This window comes from Desmodus rotundus, chromosome 7, assembly GCF_022682495.2.
Source record: "Desmodus rotundus isolate HL8 chromosome 7, HLdesRot8A.1, whole genome shotgun sequence".
Lineage (NCBI taxonomy): Eukaryota > Metazoa > Chordata > Mammalia > Chiroptera > Phyllostomidae > Desmodus > Desmodus rotundus.
In genome coordinates, this window is record NC_071393.1 from 7,466,442 (window position 1) to 7,486,135 (window position 19,694).

At 52.7% G+C, this 19,694-nt stretch overlaps 1 protein-coding gene across 1 annotated transcript in view; it reads right to left on the reverse strand.

The window, feature by feature from the left end:
- Nucleotides 1-280: 280 nt before the first annotated feature.
- The window catches only part of LOC123480431 (uncharacterized), a 144,221-nt gene continuing 124,807 nt past the window's right edge, over nucleotides 281-19,694 (reverse strand). The window contains exon 6 of the mRNA XM_053928132.1: nucleotides 281-411. Coding sequence (XP_053784107.1) covers nucleotides 359-411 — 53 coding nt within the window. The 3' untranslated portion in view covers nucleotides 281-358. The remainder of the gene's footprint in view (nucleotides 412-19,694) is intronic.

Sequence of the window (19,694 nt, forward strand, 5' to 3'; positions counted from 1 at the left end):
CTGCCACCCTAAGGCGCACCAGGCCCCTGGGTGACTGGGGGCTCTGAGGGGTCCTGTGTTAAAGCTTATTGACGGCGTGGGGCCCAGCTTCTCACCAGGTCTTGGACAACAGACTTCCTCATTTCTCGGAGCCCCTGTGATCTACTCCTGGGGAGCAGTGGGAAATATACTGCAATCAATTGCAAAACGACCACAGGCTTTCCCCGGCCCTGGGTGCATGCTCCTTACCGTATGGCTGCGGCATCTCTCGTGGCTCCTCCTCCTGGGATCCGCAGGCCTGGTGGTTTTCTTTGGCCGATACAATAGGACGGAACTGGGTGGCAGCCAGTGCCCAGGCTTCGAGAGGCGTCTCCCACCTTCATTTCTCTGAGAATGCCACCACCACCATGATGGTGAGCTGGAGCTCATCTGCTGGAGGAGGAAAGACCGCTGGCGGGGCATCCCTGCGGAGGCTCCACTCAACCAGCCCGCACCCGGCTCACCCCGCAGACGGCACACACATCCACGCGTCCAACCGAGATCCCAAGAACTGGGCAGCTGGCCTGCTCAAAAGCTGGCGGGAAGAATTGGGAGCCGAATAAACGGTCATTTCTTTAATCGTTAAATTTGGGAGTAGCTTGTCGTGCACCAAAAGCTGACACGAGTGAATATATTCCACAATCAGACTGCCTTGAATTTGGTGTGTTTTCAAAAAGTAAACAGTCTTCAACTTTTAGGACTTGGATCACCCACAACCAAGGATAATAACTCTGACACAAACGTGTGCATGTCGATCAGACCGGAACGGAGAATTATGCCTGAAGACACAAACGTGGGGTGTGGGCCATATCTGCCCTTTTTTCCCCAGAGAAAAACCCTGCTCCCTGCACACAGGGCCCATAGGACTCTCTTCCCAATTCTCATTCAACTGGTTTTTTCTTAAAACTTCCAGCTTCAGAAGTCCCACAGACCACACTCTGTCTCCCCAGGGGGCAGGTTCACTTGGCTGGGTCTGTAGCTGCCCGGATGGGGCAGAGCGAGAGCAGATGAGCATGAGGGTTTGCCAAGGACAGGGCAGGGCTGGGGGTGGGGAAGGGGGCCCCCGGGGGGCTGTGAGAAGTGGGAGCAAGACAGAGCCGGCCAGCTGCAGAAGGCCCTATATAGCAGGGAAGTCTGCGAACAGGCCGAGGAGCTCACAAACGAACCGGTGCTTGATGGAGTCGATCTTGCGCGCAGCCCTGCCATCTTGTAAAAAGGGTTTTATGTGTCCTTTTTTGTGAGGGTCCTGGGAAGACATCATTAAAGGGCCAGCGCAGACCCGGGGAGCGTGTGCGCCTGGGCGCGCTCCTTCCCGGCCTCTCTCTGGCATCCAATCCACCCCCACCTTTTTACAAGGGCCAACTGGGTTGCAAGGTTAAAGCCAGAGGGGACCAATTGGTGTTGTGGGGCTTTTTTACAAAGTGCAAAGGATCAAAGTAATTAGCAAAGGGCGAGAGACCAGGCCTGTTAGAGAAAGAAGCCAGCCACCCAACGCCTTCCGCACACACAGGGCTAGTCTCCCCAGGCCCCAGGCCAGGTTAATGCCTTCATGTGGTGTCGTGGTGGTGGGGGGAACAGTGCAGGGTGGGGTGCGGGGTGTGGAATGGGGTGCCTTTGGTATCAGGCAGGACATGAACCCAGAAGGAGCCAGCTCTGAGCCAGGAGAGCTTTGGGGGGACCTCTAGGTGGCTTAAAAGAGACGCATCTTCGAGTGAATACTTCGTGGGGAGTCTGGGACATTTCATTGCTGCCCTCCTGTTTCAGATGGGGGTTCGCACGGACAGGCCCAGACTAGGCGGCCAGGGCGAGGGAATAACGGACTCCTGCCGGTGACTTCCAAAGCTTATCAGCAGAGACGATGGCAAGGCCAGACTCATGACTGGGCAACACATTGTTCAGGGAATTCTTTTCAGTCGTCCATAGACAGAACTTTAAATTGTATAGCATGATTTCCTCCCTTCCTTCCTTCCTCCCTCCCTCTCTTCCTCCCTCCTCTCCCTCCTTCCTTCTCCCTTCCTCCCTCCCTCCCTTCCTCCCTCCCACTGCAATTCACCCAGGAAGAGGGTCTCTGTGTGTGCCGGCGCCCTGAGGTAGGCAGAGTAACAGCCCCCAAGATGCACGTGCCCGGGAATATACCACCTCACCTGGCAAAGGAGACTGTGCAGGGTGACAGAGGCTGAACCCTTGTGAGGGGGAGACTGTTTGGATTCTCTAGACAGCCCCTCTCTAATCCCATGAGGCCCTAATGTCTGAGAACGGCCTTGGCTCCAGGGAACCAGCAAGGTGGCCGCATGACCAGGATCGATGGCCTATGGCTGGTCCTAAAAGGTAGGACCTGTGCAAGGACCTGAGGGAGGCCTCCCGGAGGGAAGAGTGGCCCCCAGTGTCTGACAGCCAGCCAAGAAATGTAGACAACAGCCGCGTGGAACTGGATTTTGCCAGCACCGGGCTGAGCAAGGAAACCGTTCTTCCCAGATCTCCCGGAAAGGAACGTAGCCCTTCCCCTCTGAGACTTCGAATTTCCTACAGGCCTGTAATGTAATCTGTTGTTTAAAGGATTATATTATTCCTTTTTTTAATTAAATGAGGGGGGGGAGAGAGAGAGAGGGAGAGAGAGACAGAGAGAGAGAGAAAGAGGGAGAGAGGGAGAGAGGGAGAGAGGGAGGGAGAGAGGGAGAGAGGGAGAGAGGGAGAGAGGGAGAGAGGGAGAGAGGGAGAGAGGGAGAGAGGGAGAGAGGGAGAGAGGGAGAGAGGAGCCCTCCCACTCAAAGCTTTAGGAAGGTCATGCTACCCCAGCTAAGATTTAGGACCATTGTACGGTTTTTATCGTGTTTACTTCTAGGTTTCATGTCTATTTACAGTAAGTGATGATAGTTTTCTATTTACGGTACTGACTTCAATTTTCCTCTTTTGGGGTGAATTTATTTAAATTCAAAAAACTATATCGAGTTCAAAGAAAATAAATAGTGGTAACGATGCAGGTTTTATGAATTGGCAGGTGGCATTTAAATACCTAAAACGTGAGAAATATCAGTTTACAGGCAATTCTGCATCCATTTGCATGTATTTGCATTCGTTATATTGACCCACCAACACAAGGGCCAGTAAGAGGCAGGGCAAGGTGGCCTGGGCGTCCTTTTCATGGCCGCACTCAGTCATGCTCATCGCTCACGGCCCTTGGTATAGGAACAAGAAGAACAAATAGTGCTCAGAGCCACCAACCAGGAAAGGCTTGGAAGCACCGAGCAACAATCAGTCTCTGGAACCAATCAGAACTGGCATTGAATCTTGGCTCCGCCCCTTAAAGCTGTGTGATCAAGGTCGACTATCTTGACCTCTCCGAGCCTTGGTATTCTTGTCTATAAAAAGGAACCTATGAGAAAGCACTCACTGGGATGAAGTGAGGATTAGACAGGCACTATTTGTAAAGAGCCCAGTGCAGTAAACAATATAATCTGTTATTATTACTCTCAGCTGCCCAGTCAGTGGCAAGCCTGTCGCTGGTTGCTTGTGATCTCTGCCTCTGGCGTTGGAGGACTGCCCTGGGGTGTTCTGGGCAAGGCTGGGGCAGACAGTGTCCAGACACACCAGACCTGGGCTGGTCTCTGTCACCGTGACACGCAGCGCAAAGCAGAGAGGAAGGAATCCCGCAGAGCCGTCTGAGGCTGGGTGGCCAGCCTGCTGCAGACCCTCCCTCCCCTCCACCTAGAGGTCTGTCCCTTTTCAAGGATGAAGACTGAAGCAAGAACACACCCCAGCTGGGAACAGAGAGACACAAGGCTTCTCAGCCCGGACCGGGGAGGTGGCACATAGGGGCACTTGTGTCTGGGGGCAACTGGGGACAGGAGAAGAGGGTAGAGAAAGGAGGGGCCTCCCTCCATCTCAACTGCTTGGGTTGAGGCTCCTGGGTGTCCACGCTGGCCCAGGAGCTGCAGGAGGGGGGTGCTGAGCCCTGGGAGAGGGGGCTTTCCATAGAGGTTTTTCAATAAACCTCTGGTAGGCAGCAGGGCCCCAAGAGACAGCCTACAGATTTGTCAGCCTCAGCAGGACACAATGGTAACACCATCACCTGCGGGTTCCTTCATCCCCGCCCCCCCGCCTGTACCTTCCTGTCCTCTTTCCCATCTGAGCCTCTATGATGTTGCGTTTCCAAGCCCTTCCCTTCAAAAGAAAAGTGATCTTTTGAGTCGATTTGGAGGGTGTGATGGTTCAGTTGCAGCTCGACCACTCTACACAGTGGGGGACCTTGGGCTTGTTCCCAAGTCCTCTGAGCCTCAGTTTCTGCACCTGTAAAATGGGCATGCTGGTAGCGTTCTGTTCACTGTTACACATTCTCAAAGAGGATTCTGTGCTGCCCTCGTGCCTTCTCTTCCTTGGATCTGGCTCCCCCAGACCCCCATCCTCACATCTGCTGACTTTTCTCAGGTCTCCACTCCCCTCTCTCACTCCCTCGTGCTCATCCGCCTCTCCCATGGCAGCCTCCAGGCCGTCTCCCATGTCAGTGCTCCTGCTCTGGGCCCTCTGCCTCCCTGGGGCTCGGCTCTCCCACTGCCATCACATGGGTGCCTCGTGGAATCTCCCCGCCTTCCTGTCCTCATGCAAGGTACTCTTTCTACCTGGCGTGGTTCTCTCTCCCAACTGCTGCTGACCTACATTCCACACCATGCTTGGCCGTCAGAGCCCGGGTGAAATGACTTTTCTTGCAAGAGGCCTCCTTTGGTTCTGTCCCCTCTGTGGTGTTGGAGCACCTTCCTGGGACCTGTTGATAATGACCACGACCACGACCCCCACCAGAGTGGGGCAGGGGCCCGCTGTGGAAGGAGTGCCTGTAGGTGTTCATTATTATTACGTGGTTGTACCACTGGTCCCCCTGTAACATGCTTTTGTCTGCCACTTTGTCCTCTCCTCGGACTCTGGACTCAGCCATGTGACTTGCTCCAGCCAACAGGATAGCGGCAAGCTTGGCGTGAGTGAGCAGAGGCCTGAAAAAATGCCACTCGGGTGTTTCTTCCTGGACTTTCTGCACAACTTCCCATCTGTGGGAGACTGAGGGTGGCTTCCCTGCGGACACTCTCTAAAGCCCTGTGATGGCCACCAGAACAGGCCTGGCTAACCTGTGGGAGGACAAGACAGTCCTGTCTCCTTGCTAAGGAGCTGAGCTAGTTATTATAGCCACGGTCACCCAGAGCAGCCAATAGCTGGCCCATCATGAGACATGTGGGTGAGCCCCAGTCGAGATCAGAAAAACCGCACAGCACACCCAGGCTAGACCAGCAGAGATACCCGGCTGACTCAAGGATGTGTGATAATAAATGGTTGCGTCTTGGGATGGTTTGTTACACAGCAATAACAAACTGATACAATTGTCCCCACTTTTGGTATTACAAGCAGTCCCTGGGTGTCAGGAGACCCTATGAAACACTCTGTAAACACATGATTTGATCCTCACCTGAACCGGGGCAAGATTCCCATTCTACAGATGAGGAAACTGAGGTTCAGGGAACGAGCCATGTCTCCAAGCCAGGGGGACTAGAAAGTCACTCAGTACCTTTCCTAGGAGTGTGAGCCTGCCTTCTCTCCTTTCTGGCCATTCGACCTTGGGCAAGTTTCTTTTACTTTTTGTACCTCAGTTTCCTCATCTGTAGAATAAAGATGGCAGCAGTGACCAGGTTACTGAGCTGTTATTGAGATGGACATAATGTTTGCAAATTACTAAGATCACAGCCTGGCACCAAGCAAGCACTCAAAAGAAAAAAACAAAACAAAAACCCATTAGATACACTGTTTCTCTTTTGCTTCCTTTTTCTTGTTGTCTGATAAGCCGGTGCTTTTATAGTTGTCATCTCCTTGAAGGCCAGGTCCATGTCTAGCTACCCAGTGCCCTGCCCCAGCGCCTTGCCCAGAGCAGGTGTTTAGCAAAAAGATATACTGAAGACTATTTTGACTTGTTTGGCTGGAATATGAGAGCGAACTTAACTCAGAAGAGGAGGAAGCCAAAAGGACAGAGGGGAGGAGGATGAGATACAGCTGTAATAGGGGGGCTTTCAGTTAGACTCAGAAAAGAACTTCCAGGGAGGGCAGAGAAAATGCAAATGTGTTTTTCCCCAAAGGAAAAGGTCCCCTGCCTTTCCTGGGAGCTCTGGGAGCAGCTTTCCACATCTCCACGAGGCGTAACTTTCCGTCTGTTGGGAGGCTGGGGGTGGCTCTGAGAACAGTGACCCCTGCGTGCCCTTGCCTGCTCGAGGGATCCTTCGGAGACTTGAGGCGAAAGCAGACAGCTCTCCTGCGGGTCACTTTCCACTGTTTTTCTTTGCAGCTGTCTCTGCATTTCAGAGTTCACGTCTCTGCCAGGGACTCTATTTTGGGATTTGTGGGAACTGGCTTGTGTCGGCAAATAGGAAGCTCTAGAAATCTCAGCAAGCTTGTTCCCCTGGGCCCCCCGGCCGACTCCGAGGGCAGGAGAGATTCCGTGCGGCTGCCCTGGGGCCCAGAGACGCCGATGTGTGCAGACTGGAGGCCGGGTGCCCTGGCCACAGCTGGGCAGCCCGCAGCCTCCCCGCCGAAGCCACGCTGCTGCCCAGGGCTCCAAGGGCCACGTGGGGCGGCAGACGCAGAGCTGGGTGTCTGGGAAAACAGACTCCAAATTCCCACCACGTCCCCAGCCTCTTCCCACCAAGAGACAAGTGGCAGGTGGTGGCATGAGGGAGCCCAGCCCTGCCAGAGGCGCATGGGGGGCCGAAGGCCTTCGGGCCGGCTGTGTTTGTCTCAACACAGAAAGGCATGCAGGTTTGTGTCTGCACGTCCACGTGAACAGCTGAAGACCCGTCGGAGCCGTGGTGCAAGGTTGCGTGTTCACGTGGGTGTGTCTGTGCACACGACCTCTGCGTTTTCTCGGAGATGAGCACGATTCTGTGATTTGTGTCAATGTATTATATTTATGTGTCTGTTCTCATCACATTCTGGAAGCCATTAACTTCAACTTTTAATTCCCCCAGTAACACTTCTTCACTGCATTTAAAGTCAGAAAGCTTGGGGAACCAACACACAGGCGTGTGTAGGTAATGAGACCTAGAAATCGGAGACACACACATGAGCATACACGTGGTTGTCTATACCATACAACATAATCTAAACCAGTACAGTCGTATCTAATACATGGATGTGGACAGTACCGTATAACTTATATAGACAGTGACGCGTGAGCCTACCACCGAGACAGCCCATGCTAACGCGCTGCGTAGTTTTTCTTTTCAAAGAGACGTCCCAAAAGGTAGGCTCCATGACAGCAAGAACGGCGTTGGTATCAGCACCACTGCACCCCCACGCCCAGCAGGTACACGCACACCTGCAGGCACGTGTGGCGGGGGGGTACTAATGCCAGCGAGTGGCTGTATAATGAAGAGATTACACACACAGGTGTGACAGGTGGATGAATACTTGAAAGCATGTTTACCAGAGTGAGATTCTATGTTTTCAAAGTATAAAATTTACCAACGCGGAGGCATCAGTTGTGCACAGTTCTACGCTCTCTTTTCCCTTCCTCTCCGTTCCAGCCTCTCCCCTGACCTTAGGCTGCGGCACCTGCTACACAAGCTCACGGGCAGTGGCTGCCCAGGCGTCCTCTGCACGGACAAACCACGGAGCGATCGTTCGGCCTATCACCCACTGGCCAACAGTGGGCCACTTTGGGCCACTACAAACCAAGCTGCCAGGAGCATCATCCTTTCAGCCAAGGTCGCACACTCATTCCGTTGCACGAAGGATGAGGAGTTACCAGGTCAAAGGTCTTCAGAGGCCGGTGGGCTCTGCCCTCCATTTGTGTTGGTACACCATCGGCGCTCAATAAATGACTGGAGTGAACCGAGTGGTGGATGAGCATCAGCCCAGCTCCAGAAAGACGGGCACCCTCACGCTCAGCATCAAGTCCTGCCTACTGAGCCTCCAATAAAGTCATGGGGCTTATGACAGGAGATTGAGGGTGGGATGTCCCACTGTGGGCCACCTGCTACCGAAGTGGCGGGGGAGAGCCCCTGAGACCATCCTCTCCCCAGGCACCTGCCCCTCGGCCAGCTCTGGCACTGCAGGAGGAAGAGGCCGGGGCCTCCAGGTGTGGCCACCCGGCAAAGGCCTCCTAACGAGATAATAACGCTAATGTGTGAACATTGATTTCTGGGGTCACGGCGAAGCCGCGATGATTTCCACTCCACTTCCCATCGGTGATGCGCCATTGATCTCCACGGGCACTGAAACAGCGACGAGGAGGGGCCGGATGGGAAGACGCCCTCGCCAGGGGACCTGAGCCAGTGACCCGTGGGCGAGGAATCCAGGAAACAGTGAGTCTTATTTAAGAAAGAAAAGCCCAGGAGGAAGATAAGTGTAGCCCAGGGGCGGTCTGGAGCTGGGAAGTCACACTGGGCACCCGCTGAGGGAGGAGTTAGTGTGTCCCCAGTTCTTGGAGTTGGCCCCCAATGGCATCTCCTTGGAGAGGACTTCCCAGACCACCCCACCTGAAACATCCCCAGGCCCTCTGCGTCACATCGTGCCCCCCCCTGTCCCCCCCTTTTTCATTTGTGAAGGTCTAATTTACATACAATAAAATCCACTGGTGTGAAGGGCGCCGATGGTACTGGTAGTGGCTCCCCGTCACCTGACAGAAGTCACCGCAGTAGAAGCACCAAGTGGTTCCCGCTCCTGTAAGGGTCCCTCCCATCTCCCCATCCCCGGCTCCAGCAGCCGCCAACCTGCTCTCTGTCAACAGAGTGCGCTTCAATGGCGTTGCACACAGATGGAAGCTACAGGGCCTCACCTTCGGTGTTTGACTTTCAGCCTGATGTTTCAGAGATGCGTTCATGCTGTAAGGGTCAGGGCCAGCTCATGAGTTTGCTCCACACTCTTGATGAGCAGTATTTATGCTGTACACTTGTAACCCCCCTTAGCCATTCACCAGGGAGTTGATGGGGATGTGGCTGCTTCCAGTTTGGGGCCAACGTGACTAGAGCTGCTGTGAGCATGCACGCCCAGCCCTTTGCAGGGATACGCGTTTTTATTTCTCTTGGGTGGAGCCTTGGGAGGGGGCTGCTGCGCCGGAGGGGAAATACACCTTTACAAGAAACTACCCGTTTTCCAGAGTGGCGGTGCCATTTTACATCCCTACCTACAACACACGGCCGTCCCCGTGGCCCTGCATCCTCGCCAACTCTTACCTCATTTCACTTAAATGCCTTGCCTGGCACTCGTCTCATTTACTTCTCTCTCATGTACGTGAGCACAAAATCTGTGGGCACCTGTTCCCCACCAAGCACCTTCCCAAGCGTGCAGACACAGTGAGCAGAGAGGACGCACTCCTGCTCTCAGGGGCTTGGGCTCCAGTGAAATCCAGTGCGGACAGGCAGACACGTACACACCCCTACACACTACACCTACGTGCGCCTTTGCACGCTACACATTCCCACCCCGCACAGCTTTCCCACGTGGCAGACGCAGCCTCGTACCCAAATCCGCTTCCGCAGGTGATGGAGTGTGGCGCCAAAACATGGCTCATCCACCCACCTACTCGTCCACACAGACGTTCCCACTCCTTTATGCAAGCACCGGCATTCACGGTCACCCAAACTTACACACGTGTTCTCCACATACACAGACAGATGTGCACACATACATAGAAACACAGCGGGGGTCTGGAGGTGGTGCCACCTCTACAGTGGCCTCCGGGGAGACGCATACGTGTTTCATTTGTTTGCAGGCAAAATCACACCTCCTCTCAGGGTGTGCTGACCCCTAGTCAGAAGTCCTCTCTCCCTCTCTGTCTTCACACTCACACTACTTACCCTGAGCTTCAAAGGCCAGCTGGGTTGCCCTGCTGTAAAGCCTTCTGGAGACTTTGAGCCCCAGAGAAGAGACAATCTCTCTTAATTGCTTTTGTTTCCCCCACGCCGGGGCTGCCCAGTACCCAGTACTTGTAGGTGTCCAATAACAGCAAATTGGACTAGTGTTTTGCTGCTGCAATGACTAAGCCTAGGTTGGTGACACGATGTCCATCAACCCTGTCAATCAAGTCGGCTGGCCAACCAGCACCCTCCGGGAGATTGCCAACTACCGTATTTCACGAAGCCTAAGATACCACTTGGATGTGCCATTTTTTCGTATCTTGCAAAGAGAGGAGGAGCAGCGCTATCATTCAACTTCATACACGCTTCCTTAATCACTTAGCGTTTTTATTTTATACTCATTGAAAGAGCTCTTCTAGACTTATTCGGACCTATATTTTCATCACAGATCACACTGGTGCATACTTAAAAAGGGAAATCAAAGCAAAATAAACCAGCTAAGAATTTCTAAAACTGTCACCAATTCTGAGTCCAAGTCTTTGAACCAGAGTTGTCATGTCCCTTATCTCTCCTGTGGCTCCCTCCTCTGTGGACTCCCGGGGGCAGGGATGATTCGGCATTTCTTCAGAAAGTGCTTCTCTATTGTTCCTAGGATTTCCTCCCAGGCTCTGACACCCGTCCTGCAAGCCGGGAGGCCAGCACTTTCTTCCTCTCAGCAGAAGGTGCCTAAGGAAGCTTTTCAGACCACAGCCGGGGTGCCCACTGGATCAGAACTGCCCATTTTCCTGCAGGCCCCCCGTAGAGATGGGGACCCTGTACCCTCTGATGACTTTGGCACATCACAGGGACTTGACAAGGAAAATGCGCTGAGGACAGAGTGAGGGGAGTGGCAGAGAGTCTTGGGTTTCTCCCCCACATTCCGAGAGGGCGCCTGCTCTCACCCATGAGACTGCGAAGGCCACGAGAGCGAAGCCGGCACCATCGGACTCTCCTGGGCCGGTCCTTGGCTCCGAAAAGCAGGTGAAGAGGGAAATAACTGGGATTCTGGTGTGGTGGGTCAAGCACCCAGGTCCTGCTTCAAATCCAAGCTCCTCTCCTCTGCCCCCCATGGCTGGTGAGGACAGGCCACTGCCTCTCAATGTCCGTCTGCTGGAGGGAGGTGGAAACGCTCTGTCCACAGGAGACCCATGAGGGTCAGCTACGTTTTCATTCTCTTTTATTTGATAAATCTTCACTCCACCACTTGCTGTGGGCCAGGCACCAGGCATCGAGGGACGAACAACATGATGCCTGGTCCCCCCGTGCAGGGTGTAGCGACCCAGAGGGTGGGCCTCAGCCCTCGGCGGGCATCAGGCTCACCTGGAGAGGTCATGGGAAACGCTGCCGCCTCCCCACTCGCCCCAGAGTCTGCAGTAATTGGCCGGCAGTAGGACCCACTCAGGGGTTTTTAAAACTGGCTTAGGTGGTTCTGTGATGCATCAGCATTTCGGATCATGGATGAGTAGCTTGTGCATGCAAAACGCCGAGCAGAAATACACGATGTCATTACTCTCTGTTTGCTTCACCGCGGTTCATCCCGTCACCCCTCTCGTAACACGTTAGTGAAAAACAGATTCAGCAAAAGAGCATGTGAATTAGCAGAGCCGGGGTTTGAAACCAGGCCTGTCTGGCTCTCTCCCTCTCCCCCGCCGCCCCCTCCTCCTCTTCCCCGATGAAATACTGGGAGCAAATAAAATCACAGAGAAAAACGTAAGGGTCCCATGTATCCAACACCCAGAGTTTTTAAGTTCATCACCCACTCATTCAATAGATACTTGTTAAGCACCTCCTGCTCTCTAGGCTCTCGCTAGGCACTGAGGGTCGGGTGGCGGACCAAATGCAAAGCACTGGCTTCAGGAAACTTCACTCCACCACATCGTTGCTAACATAATATAAGCTCTCCACGCAGGTCTTTCTTCTCCCACTTCTCTCCCTCCAAGGCAGGACATAAACACCATCCCAATTTTTACAATCACTTAGCCACACTTTTATCTCCTATTCGTCCATTAACACTGTATCGGCATTGATTCCTGTGTTTGTAAAACTTCTTCTATGAGGTCTGTTCAGAAAGTATGCACCATATACTATGAAAAAAGAGATGTTTATTGAAGAAGATACAAGAAACACTGTGCAAAGGACAATGGTGCCTCAGTCCCCTTCAGGGTAGGCACCTTTGGACCTCACACCATCCCTCCAGCATCACTGGTAACGGTGTGAGTCAAGTCACCAGCAACCGCAGCACGAAGCTCCTCCTGCTCTGGGAGCAGAAGCCGCGGGACGAATTTTGCCACGACACGTTTCATGCCAAGATCCTGTGCGTCAAAGTCTCGGACGCAGTGGTTTTTGGAATCCCCAGGTCCGCTTCTAGTTCTCACTCTGTCAGTTGCTGATCTTTGTTGACTGTAGTCCATACATTCAACATTCTCAGGTGCTCTGCTTGTCGCAGGCCTTCCGGAACGTGGATCACTTTCGACAGATTCTCAACCAGCTTTGAAGCGTTTGTGCCACACTTTTATTTGTGCTGCACTCATTGCACCATCTCCGAAAGCCTTCTGAAGCATCTGAATACCTTCCGCGGAGGAATGTTCAAGTTTAACACAAAATTTGGTGCACATTCATTGCTTTGCTTGCTCAGTCATTTTTGAACATGACGGCCACACAGTACACGTGCTCACTCAGTGGTGTCTATGCCCCCACTGACTAGTACAGTGAGGTTGTCATCGTTCACGCATGTGCATTCCAGTCCACTCTCCTTGGCTGCCGGGTTACATCGATGTCACGCATTCTCGTTATATTAACAATGGCTGGACTGTTTCCGGACAGACCTCGTCCGTGGAGTCGTCACGTACGAGGAGCAGGATTGCAGAGTCGTACAATATGCACACTTGGGCTTCTCCTGATAATTCGCAATTGCCCTTCAAATGAAGGTGAAACCAACCTAGTCTCCAGCAGCAGAAGCTGAGACGGCTGCTCAGCCACACTTGTCTGCCGATGTCCGCCTAGCAGACGGGTGTGGAAAGCAAAAGCCTCTCCTTCGGCTGTACTTGACACTTGCATGACTATTAGCAAGGACGGGCTGCTTACTTATGTTTATTGACAATCTGGGTTTCCTTTTGCTGTGAGATGCGTGTTCTTTCCTTGTTCCGTATTTAAAAATTGGTGTATTTACCATTAGGTCTGAGCTCTTAACCATGACCCCAGGCCAGGGTGTCCGACCGAGGAAAACAAAAATGTGTTTGATAAATGGAGTCAGAAGCATCGCCCTTTCTCCTCCAAGAGCTGGGAAAGGAGCCGTATTGACTGGCTCCTATCACTCATCTGATTAAAGGTACCACTTACTTCCAAATGCTTAGAGCTGGGGCCAGGAGCCATTCATAAAACTCATATTGAACGATTGGCTTTCACAAAGTTTGCCTTAATGTTTTTGCATGGTATTGATCTGTGGGGGAACTATAAAAATTGACACCAGAATAAACTTTGAAAGATGGCTCTCGCTCAGCCGAACTGGGATCAATGCAGATCGACCCGGGCAGTGAGGGAGGGGAAGCATCCACCCCTTCTCCATTAGCTGGTCCCGGCCTGACCAGCAAAACTCTTCTGGGTCTCTCTTGGCCGTGCCTAGGGATTCAAGTACAGAAGCAATGATGTTCAGGGTAAGTGCTGATGCGGAGGAGAAACTCTTCCTCCTGGGAAGAGGAGCTCCGGTGTTCTTTGTTATCGGCACCTGAGATATTTGATTTTCCCCAAGAACCCACAGCCCCGCAACCCGAGGGAGTGGGGTGTCAGTTCTGAGTGCAGGAGCCATGGAGGGAGTGGAATAAGCATTTATTGAGCACTTCCTATGTCCCAGGTGTCTGGGCTGGGTGCTTTGCAGATGCTTGAGATGCCCTGTGGTGTTGGTTCCACTAGTAAGTGGCTGATGACATCAGGCAAGTGACTCAAGCTTCCTGACCTTTCATCTGCTCCTGTAAAAGGGGGAGCATTATAACACCTACCTTACTGAACTGTCTTTTAGCTTCAAGGGGTTCGCTGGCATGACACCTAATGTGGAGTACAAACCTATGAGACCTTTGCTATTACCTCAGTCAGTCCTAACAGCAGCCCTGCGGTTTTTAACAGTGTCACCTCCATGTTGAAGAAGTTGAGACTAAAGCTCAGAGAGGTTAAGTGATTTTCCCAAGATCACACAGTGAGGAAGGGACAGGATTTGAACTCCAGGCTCTCCAACTCTCAAGTCCATGCTCTTTCCCTGAGAGCAGGCTGCATAATTATCAGCCTTGGAGTTGGAAGGGACAGGACAGCTGTTCAATCACAGACACAGTAGCTCCCATGGCATGCGTGAACTGCGGGAAACCTGAGGCTTTCTCTGCCAGTTATTCTCCTTCCTGCATCTGTCACCCTGAGATGAGCATTGTTAGCCAACCCTGGGAGCATCACCTCCAAGTGACCTCAGACAGAGGGCACTGCATTTGCCAAAAGTGTGGGAAGAGACTGGGAGAGTAGCTGGGCCTTGCTGGGGTGCCATGTGGGGAGCAGGAATGGGGAGATCAAGGTGTCCTAACCACTGATTCATTCACAATGGACTTATTGGGGCTTTGCTATATGTCAAGCACTGAGCTGGAAGCCAAGGAAGTGACGCTGAACACTGGTGACCAGCAGAGATATACAAACAGCTGGGTCAGAAGGGTCCAGCATGGGTCAGACACTTGGTGCCCGGCCACCCCTCCTCCACCTTCCAGCTACCTCACTCGATCCTTACAACCTCTGGATGCTGACGGTCACTGCCCGTTGCCCAGGTGAGGCCATCGAGACTCAGAGAGGCTGAGTTCCAGGGCTGAGTCACACCGCAGAGCTTAATCCCACCCAGCGTGTCCCTCAAATGTCCCTGGACACGTGTGGCCTCCAAGGCTGTATAAACACGAGGGAACAAGCGAGAAGTGGGCTGTGGCTTCATCAAAAATATTTCTGGGCCACTGGCCAAGTACAGGAATGAATAGTTTGGTCTGGAAGTATGGGGCATCTTGAAGGAAGTTGGTGGGGGCAGGAGGGCGCTTCCTGGGTGCTAATGGATGCCGCGTGAGCTGAAAAACCCCGTGGTTAAGAGCTGCATCTATTATTCCCGTCACTCCTCCAGAAAATTTATGGCCGCTCCCAGTGCCAGAACCTCAAAGCACAGCACAAAGTCAGCAGACTGCTTACCCCGCTCCCCCTTTTCTATCTACCTGTCTCTTTTTTTGTTTTCTTTCGTGTCCATGAATTTTGCTGTCTTTACACACCCTTGTTTGGAGGAAGCAATTTCAATGCAAGGAGAGAAAATGCTCCTGGGGCTGGTCCTCACATACTGGGGAGAGTCGGGAGCTCAAAGTTTCTCCTACCTCACACCCTAAACAACCTCTCTCCCTCCCCAGCCCACAAATCACTCCAGATCTTTGGAGTAAATAGTAATTGCCGTGTTCCTACCCCAGGCAGCCCCTCCACCCCACCGTGGGCATAGCTGAGGGTGTACGAATGTGCGTGTGTGCCTGCAATTTAATTTTTCTGAGCCTTGTAAAAAGCGCCTTCTACTCCGCCCACTGCTTCTAAACACTCTTTTAAAGGGATTACCTCTCCCTCTGCCTCCAGAGTCAGGGCTTGGCGAGGCACTGCCACAGGTCTGAGATTTACTGTGCCTCCAGGGAGCCGAGAGAGACACACGGCCCTGATCAGGGCCAGAGAAATGTTTTTTGTATGATTTTGTTTGGGGCGTTGACACCATCAATGCCCTTCGCGTGGCACATGGCCACTGCCTGGCTATGGCCTGTGTTATTCTTCTCCTAAGATGCTGCCCATAGCCAGCTGGCCAGTCCCCTTACTCACCCCACATCCCATCACCCTTTAATCCATCTTCCGCAACAGCCACCCCCAGGCTGACCTTTCCCAGCCTCTGGTCTGATCATCGTCAAATGCTAATCTTTATTTCTGGTTCCTGCCTTCAAACCTGCCCGAGTTCCCTGTCTCTCTTTGGGCCGCTCCTCTAAGTAGATCTGGGGGCAGGGGTTTGGATGCAGGTGTGTTACTGCGGAGATGCCCACAGGAAAGGGAGGTGAGGGAGCAGGACCTCAAGGCAGGAAAGGAGGGAAGATGATGGAGTGTCTTGGGCTCCTTGGGCTCAGTCCCCTGGGGAGCTCGGGGGAACATGCCACAGAACTCTACCACAGAACATGCCACAGATGCTCTAGTTGCGGGAGGAGACAGCGACTAGAGCATCTCTCTATGCACTGGCAAAGGTGCCCATCCTTTATTTGTCTCTGTGCCGAGCCTGTATGTGGCCAATCTCGTTGAGAGTCTTGATCTGTCTTCTCCGATGAAAAGCCTCAGGTGGGTAGGGTTTACGCCTGCCTGACCTATCTCTGCACCCCTCCCAGGGCCCAGCCCAGGGCTGCGCAAACAGGAGACCCCCTGTGAGAGATGGAAGGGAGCAGGCGGGTACTGGCCTCCTACCTGCGAGGCAGGCATGATTCTCACTTTGGAGATAAATCGATGGAGACTTGAACAGTTCGTGGATTTGACAAAGGTCACACAGCTTGAACTTAGAACTGGTTGGAACTGACCGACTCTCAGGCCTACACATGCGTTTTTACACTGAGCCACTGGATGAGGATTTGATGCAGAAGAGAAAATACCAACCCAGTGTTAGAGATGACATTTTACCAACGGCAGGGCTCAGAGGTGACAGAAAGGGGCAGGTGATCCAGGTTTGGGAGTAGGGAGGAAAAGCAGCACACCTCAGCGGTCAGGGCAAAGGCCCCAAGGACAGGTCGCTCTCGATCTTTGCCAGGTCATTTGCGAGCAGGCAACGGAAAGCGAATCTGGCAAACATGCAAAAGTGGTTTTACTGAAAGAGGACCAGGTATCCTCACAAATTAGAAGACCCAGATGTCAGGAGAGACAGTCCCTCCAAGAACGGCTTTGGGAGCGAATAAACACCGGTAATATTTGGTCTGTGAGTAACTCTGCAGAAGATTCACGTTCCAGGGAGAAAAGGTCTGATTAGCTCAGCTTGGGTCACATGGCAGGTCGGCAAGAGGCAGGCAGGAGCTGACCTCCGGCCCCAGGGGGACTGCTTGCAACAGGACTGGGCGGGGATGGTCTCCAAAAGAGGAAGCCAAGGTGCTGAGGCCAGAAGGAAAAGGGAGATACACCAGGTTGGCTGAAACGGCTGATGCCCACGGCTGTGATGGTCTCAGCTGCCCTTCACGACGGCTGACACACACTGGTCCTTCCCCGTGGCTGGTGGGGCTGCTGTGCAAACCTGGGCGGCTGCATCTTCCTCCAAACCTTCTGGCTCAGACCTCACAGGAGGACTAAGTCCCAGCCCAGCCTCCGCTCGCCAAATAGCTGAAGCGGCCCAGGGGAAGGATGACTTTCCTAATGTGCACCAACACCCAAGGCCCTTTGTGCAAATCGTAGTTAATCCTCTGAATGAGCCGGGAAGGTCGGAGTGGCGGATTAAAGACGGAAACAGATCCTTCGCTTCCCCTGCCATTGAGGACAAAATCACATCCTTGGGGAATGGGCCTCACTCCGTAAGCGTGCTTGCAAGAAGGGGACCATTTCTCCCCAAGAAAGGCCTCGCTGGCCAATAGAACGTGATGGAAGAACATCCTAGGACTCCCGAGGCTAGGGCGGGAGAACCCTGGCTGACCTTCTCTGAGTTTCCTGGAGCTCTGAGCTGCCATATACAAAGTCCAACCACCATGCGCAGGAGAGGGAATGGAGACACACCCTCTGAAAGGGATAAGTGTCCAACAATTCACAGTCATCTTCAAGCCACCAAAATGGAATAACCTTCCCTCTGACACAAGGTTAAACTCGGCCTTTCTGAGTCAGCTCTCCAATCATCAATCATCTGTATTCATCCTCAAGGAAACATCTGAGACATTCTTTAACAGCGAGAGGCTGTGTTTCTGTCTCCTGCTTTGCATGAGATGCCCGGCACCTTGTAGGGCTCAGGAACTCAGGGTTGACTCAGGTCCCCAATGGACTCTGAGCTCTGGAACTGGACTGGTGGGACAGAGGAGGAGGGCCGAAGGGAGAACGGGAAGCTGGTGTTGCATCACGGTGACTCAGAACAGCCAGTGTCCAGGCTGGAACTGTGCGCAGGCCTCAGGGCCGGTCTGAGAAGGTTACTTTTCTGGGCCCTGCCGGCTGGGGCTGGGGAGTGCTGAGGAATTTCGCACGTGGTAGAGCCAGCCTGGGCTCCGGTCTGGAATAACACACGTAAGTGGCAGGGTAAACTCCTGAGTCACGGAGCTAATCTGAGCGCTTTCAACTCGGGTGCCTGGGAGATGAGCAAAGCCCTGACTTCAGCACCATCAAAGAGGTTATATGGCAAAGTCAACAGTTTCAACAGGCAGAGAAGGGCTGAATCACCCCGGCCAGCGCCTTCCCCTCGCCTGAGTCAGGAGTAAAGGATTAAGTGTGCTATTTTGGGGAGTTCCTAAGTGCACCCTCGGAGAACTTCCAACAGAGGTGTGTGGCTTCCCATTAACTCCCCAGCATACCTTTCAAGCTAGAATCCATTTATTTTTCATTGCTAGTTCTTGAGCTCTAATGCTGAGCCCCCCGAATACATTTTATATCAATCACCTAGAATTTGTCCCCCCTCAAAATGGGTTCTGCAGAATACCAATTTTCTAGTGGGCGTCCTAGGTTGGGGGAGGAAGGCATGCAAATTCTCCATCACCAAATACAAATCCATCGTTACATTTTTTTTCTTAGAGCCTTTAATATGCTAATGCAGGTGGCAAATCTCCAGAAGGGATTTGGATTGTTAACTTTTCTCATCGTGTTAGAACCAGCCACCCTCCCTTCGCAGAGCAAAGGAACTGTTGTTTGACAAAGCTGCTGTGGAAAATGTGGTCCTTGAACTGCTAATTTAGGACCTTTCTTTCGAATGACGAGCATGCTAATTGGCCAGAGAGCTTGTTAAAAATGCAAAATCATACCCCAGACATTAAAAGGGAGTGAGGCTCCAAAAGAGTTATTTAGTGAACATTTCTGGTGGTTCTGTGGATGCGGGTGATCCACGGCACCCACTTTGGGAAATGTGGCTTTAGAGCAGGTCGGAGTTGGAAGGCACGTAACTTTAGCCCCTTGTTTTCCAGCCGGGGAAACCGAGGCACTGCGAAGTGACTTGTCACACAATGAGGGTTTTTGTGTGTGTGTGTGCGCGGAGCCAGAGATTGGCCTGGACTCCGAGATAGCCATAAATACTAACGATATGAAGTATTCGGGGTTGTGTCAAACTCACACATGGATAAGTAATGAATGAGTGAATAGATTCCCAAGTACATTTCTTACTCTAGCCCCCTAGGTCCCTTTCAATACAACCAAAGAGCACAATGTGTTCGGCCAGTCACGCTTACGGCAAAGAACACCGAGGCCCAGAGAAGTGAAGGCATTCGCTCGAGCTCACCCGGCGAGTCCATGCAGAGTCCCAGCTGTCAGTCACTTTGCCCTTCTGAATCCAGACACCAATGCTGACTCCAGGACGGCCCTTCCGCGGCCAACCCTGGGCTCCAGCGTCAGAGGTGGACTGGTTTCTCGGCTCTCCTTCGGTTACCGACCGTGTAACATTCATCAAGTTACATGACCTCTCTGAGACTCAGGTGTAAAATGAAGATAATAATAGCTTGCTTTGTCACTTTGTTGAAAGGATTAAGTGAGATAAATTATGTGTGCCCTTGGCACGGTGCCCAGCATATGGTGAGCACTTTATAAATATTAACTACCGCCAATAATAATATTGATAACCAGGAGGGGTATCTG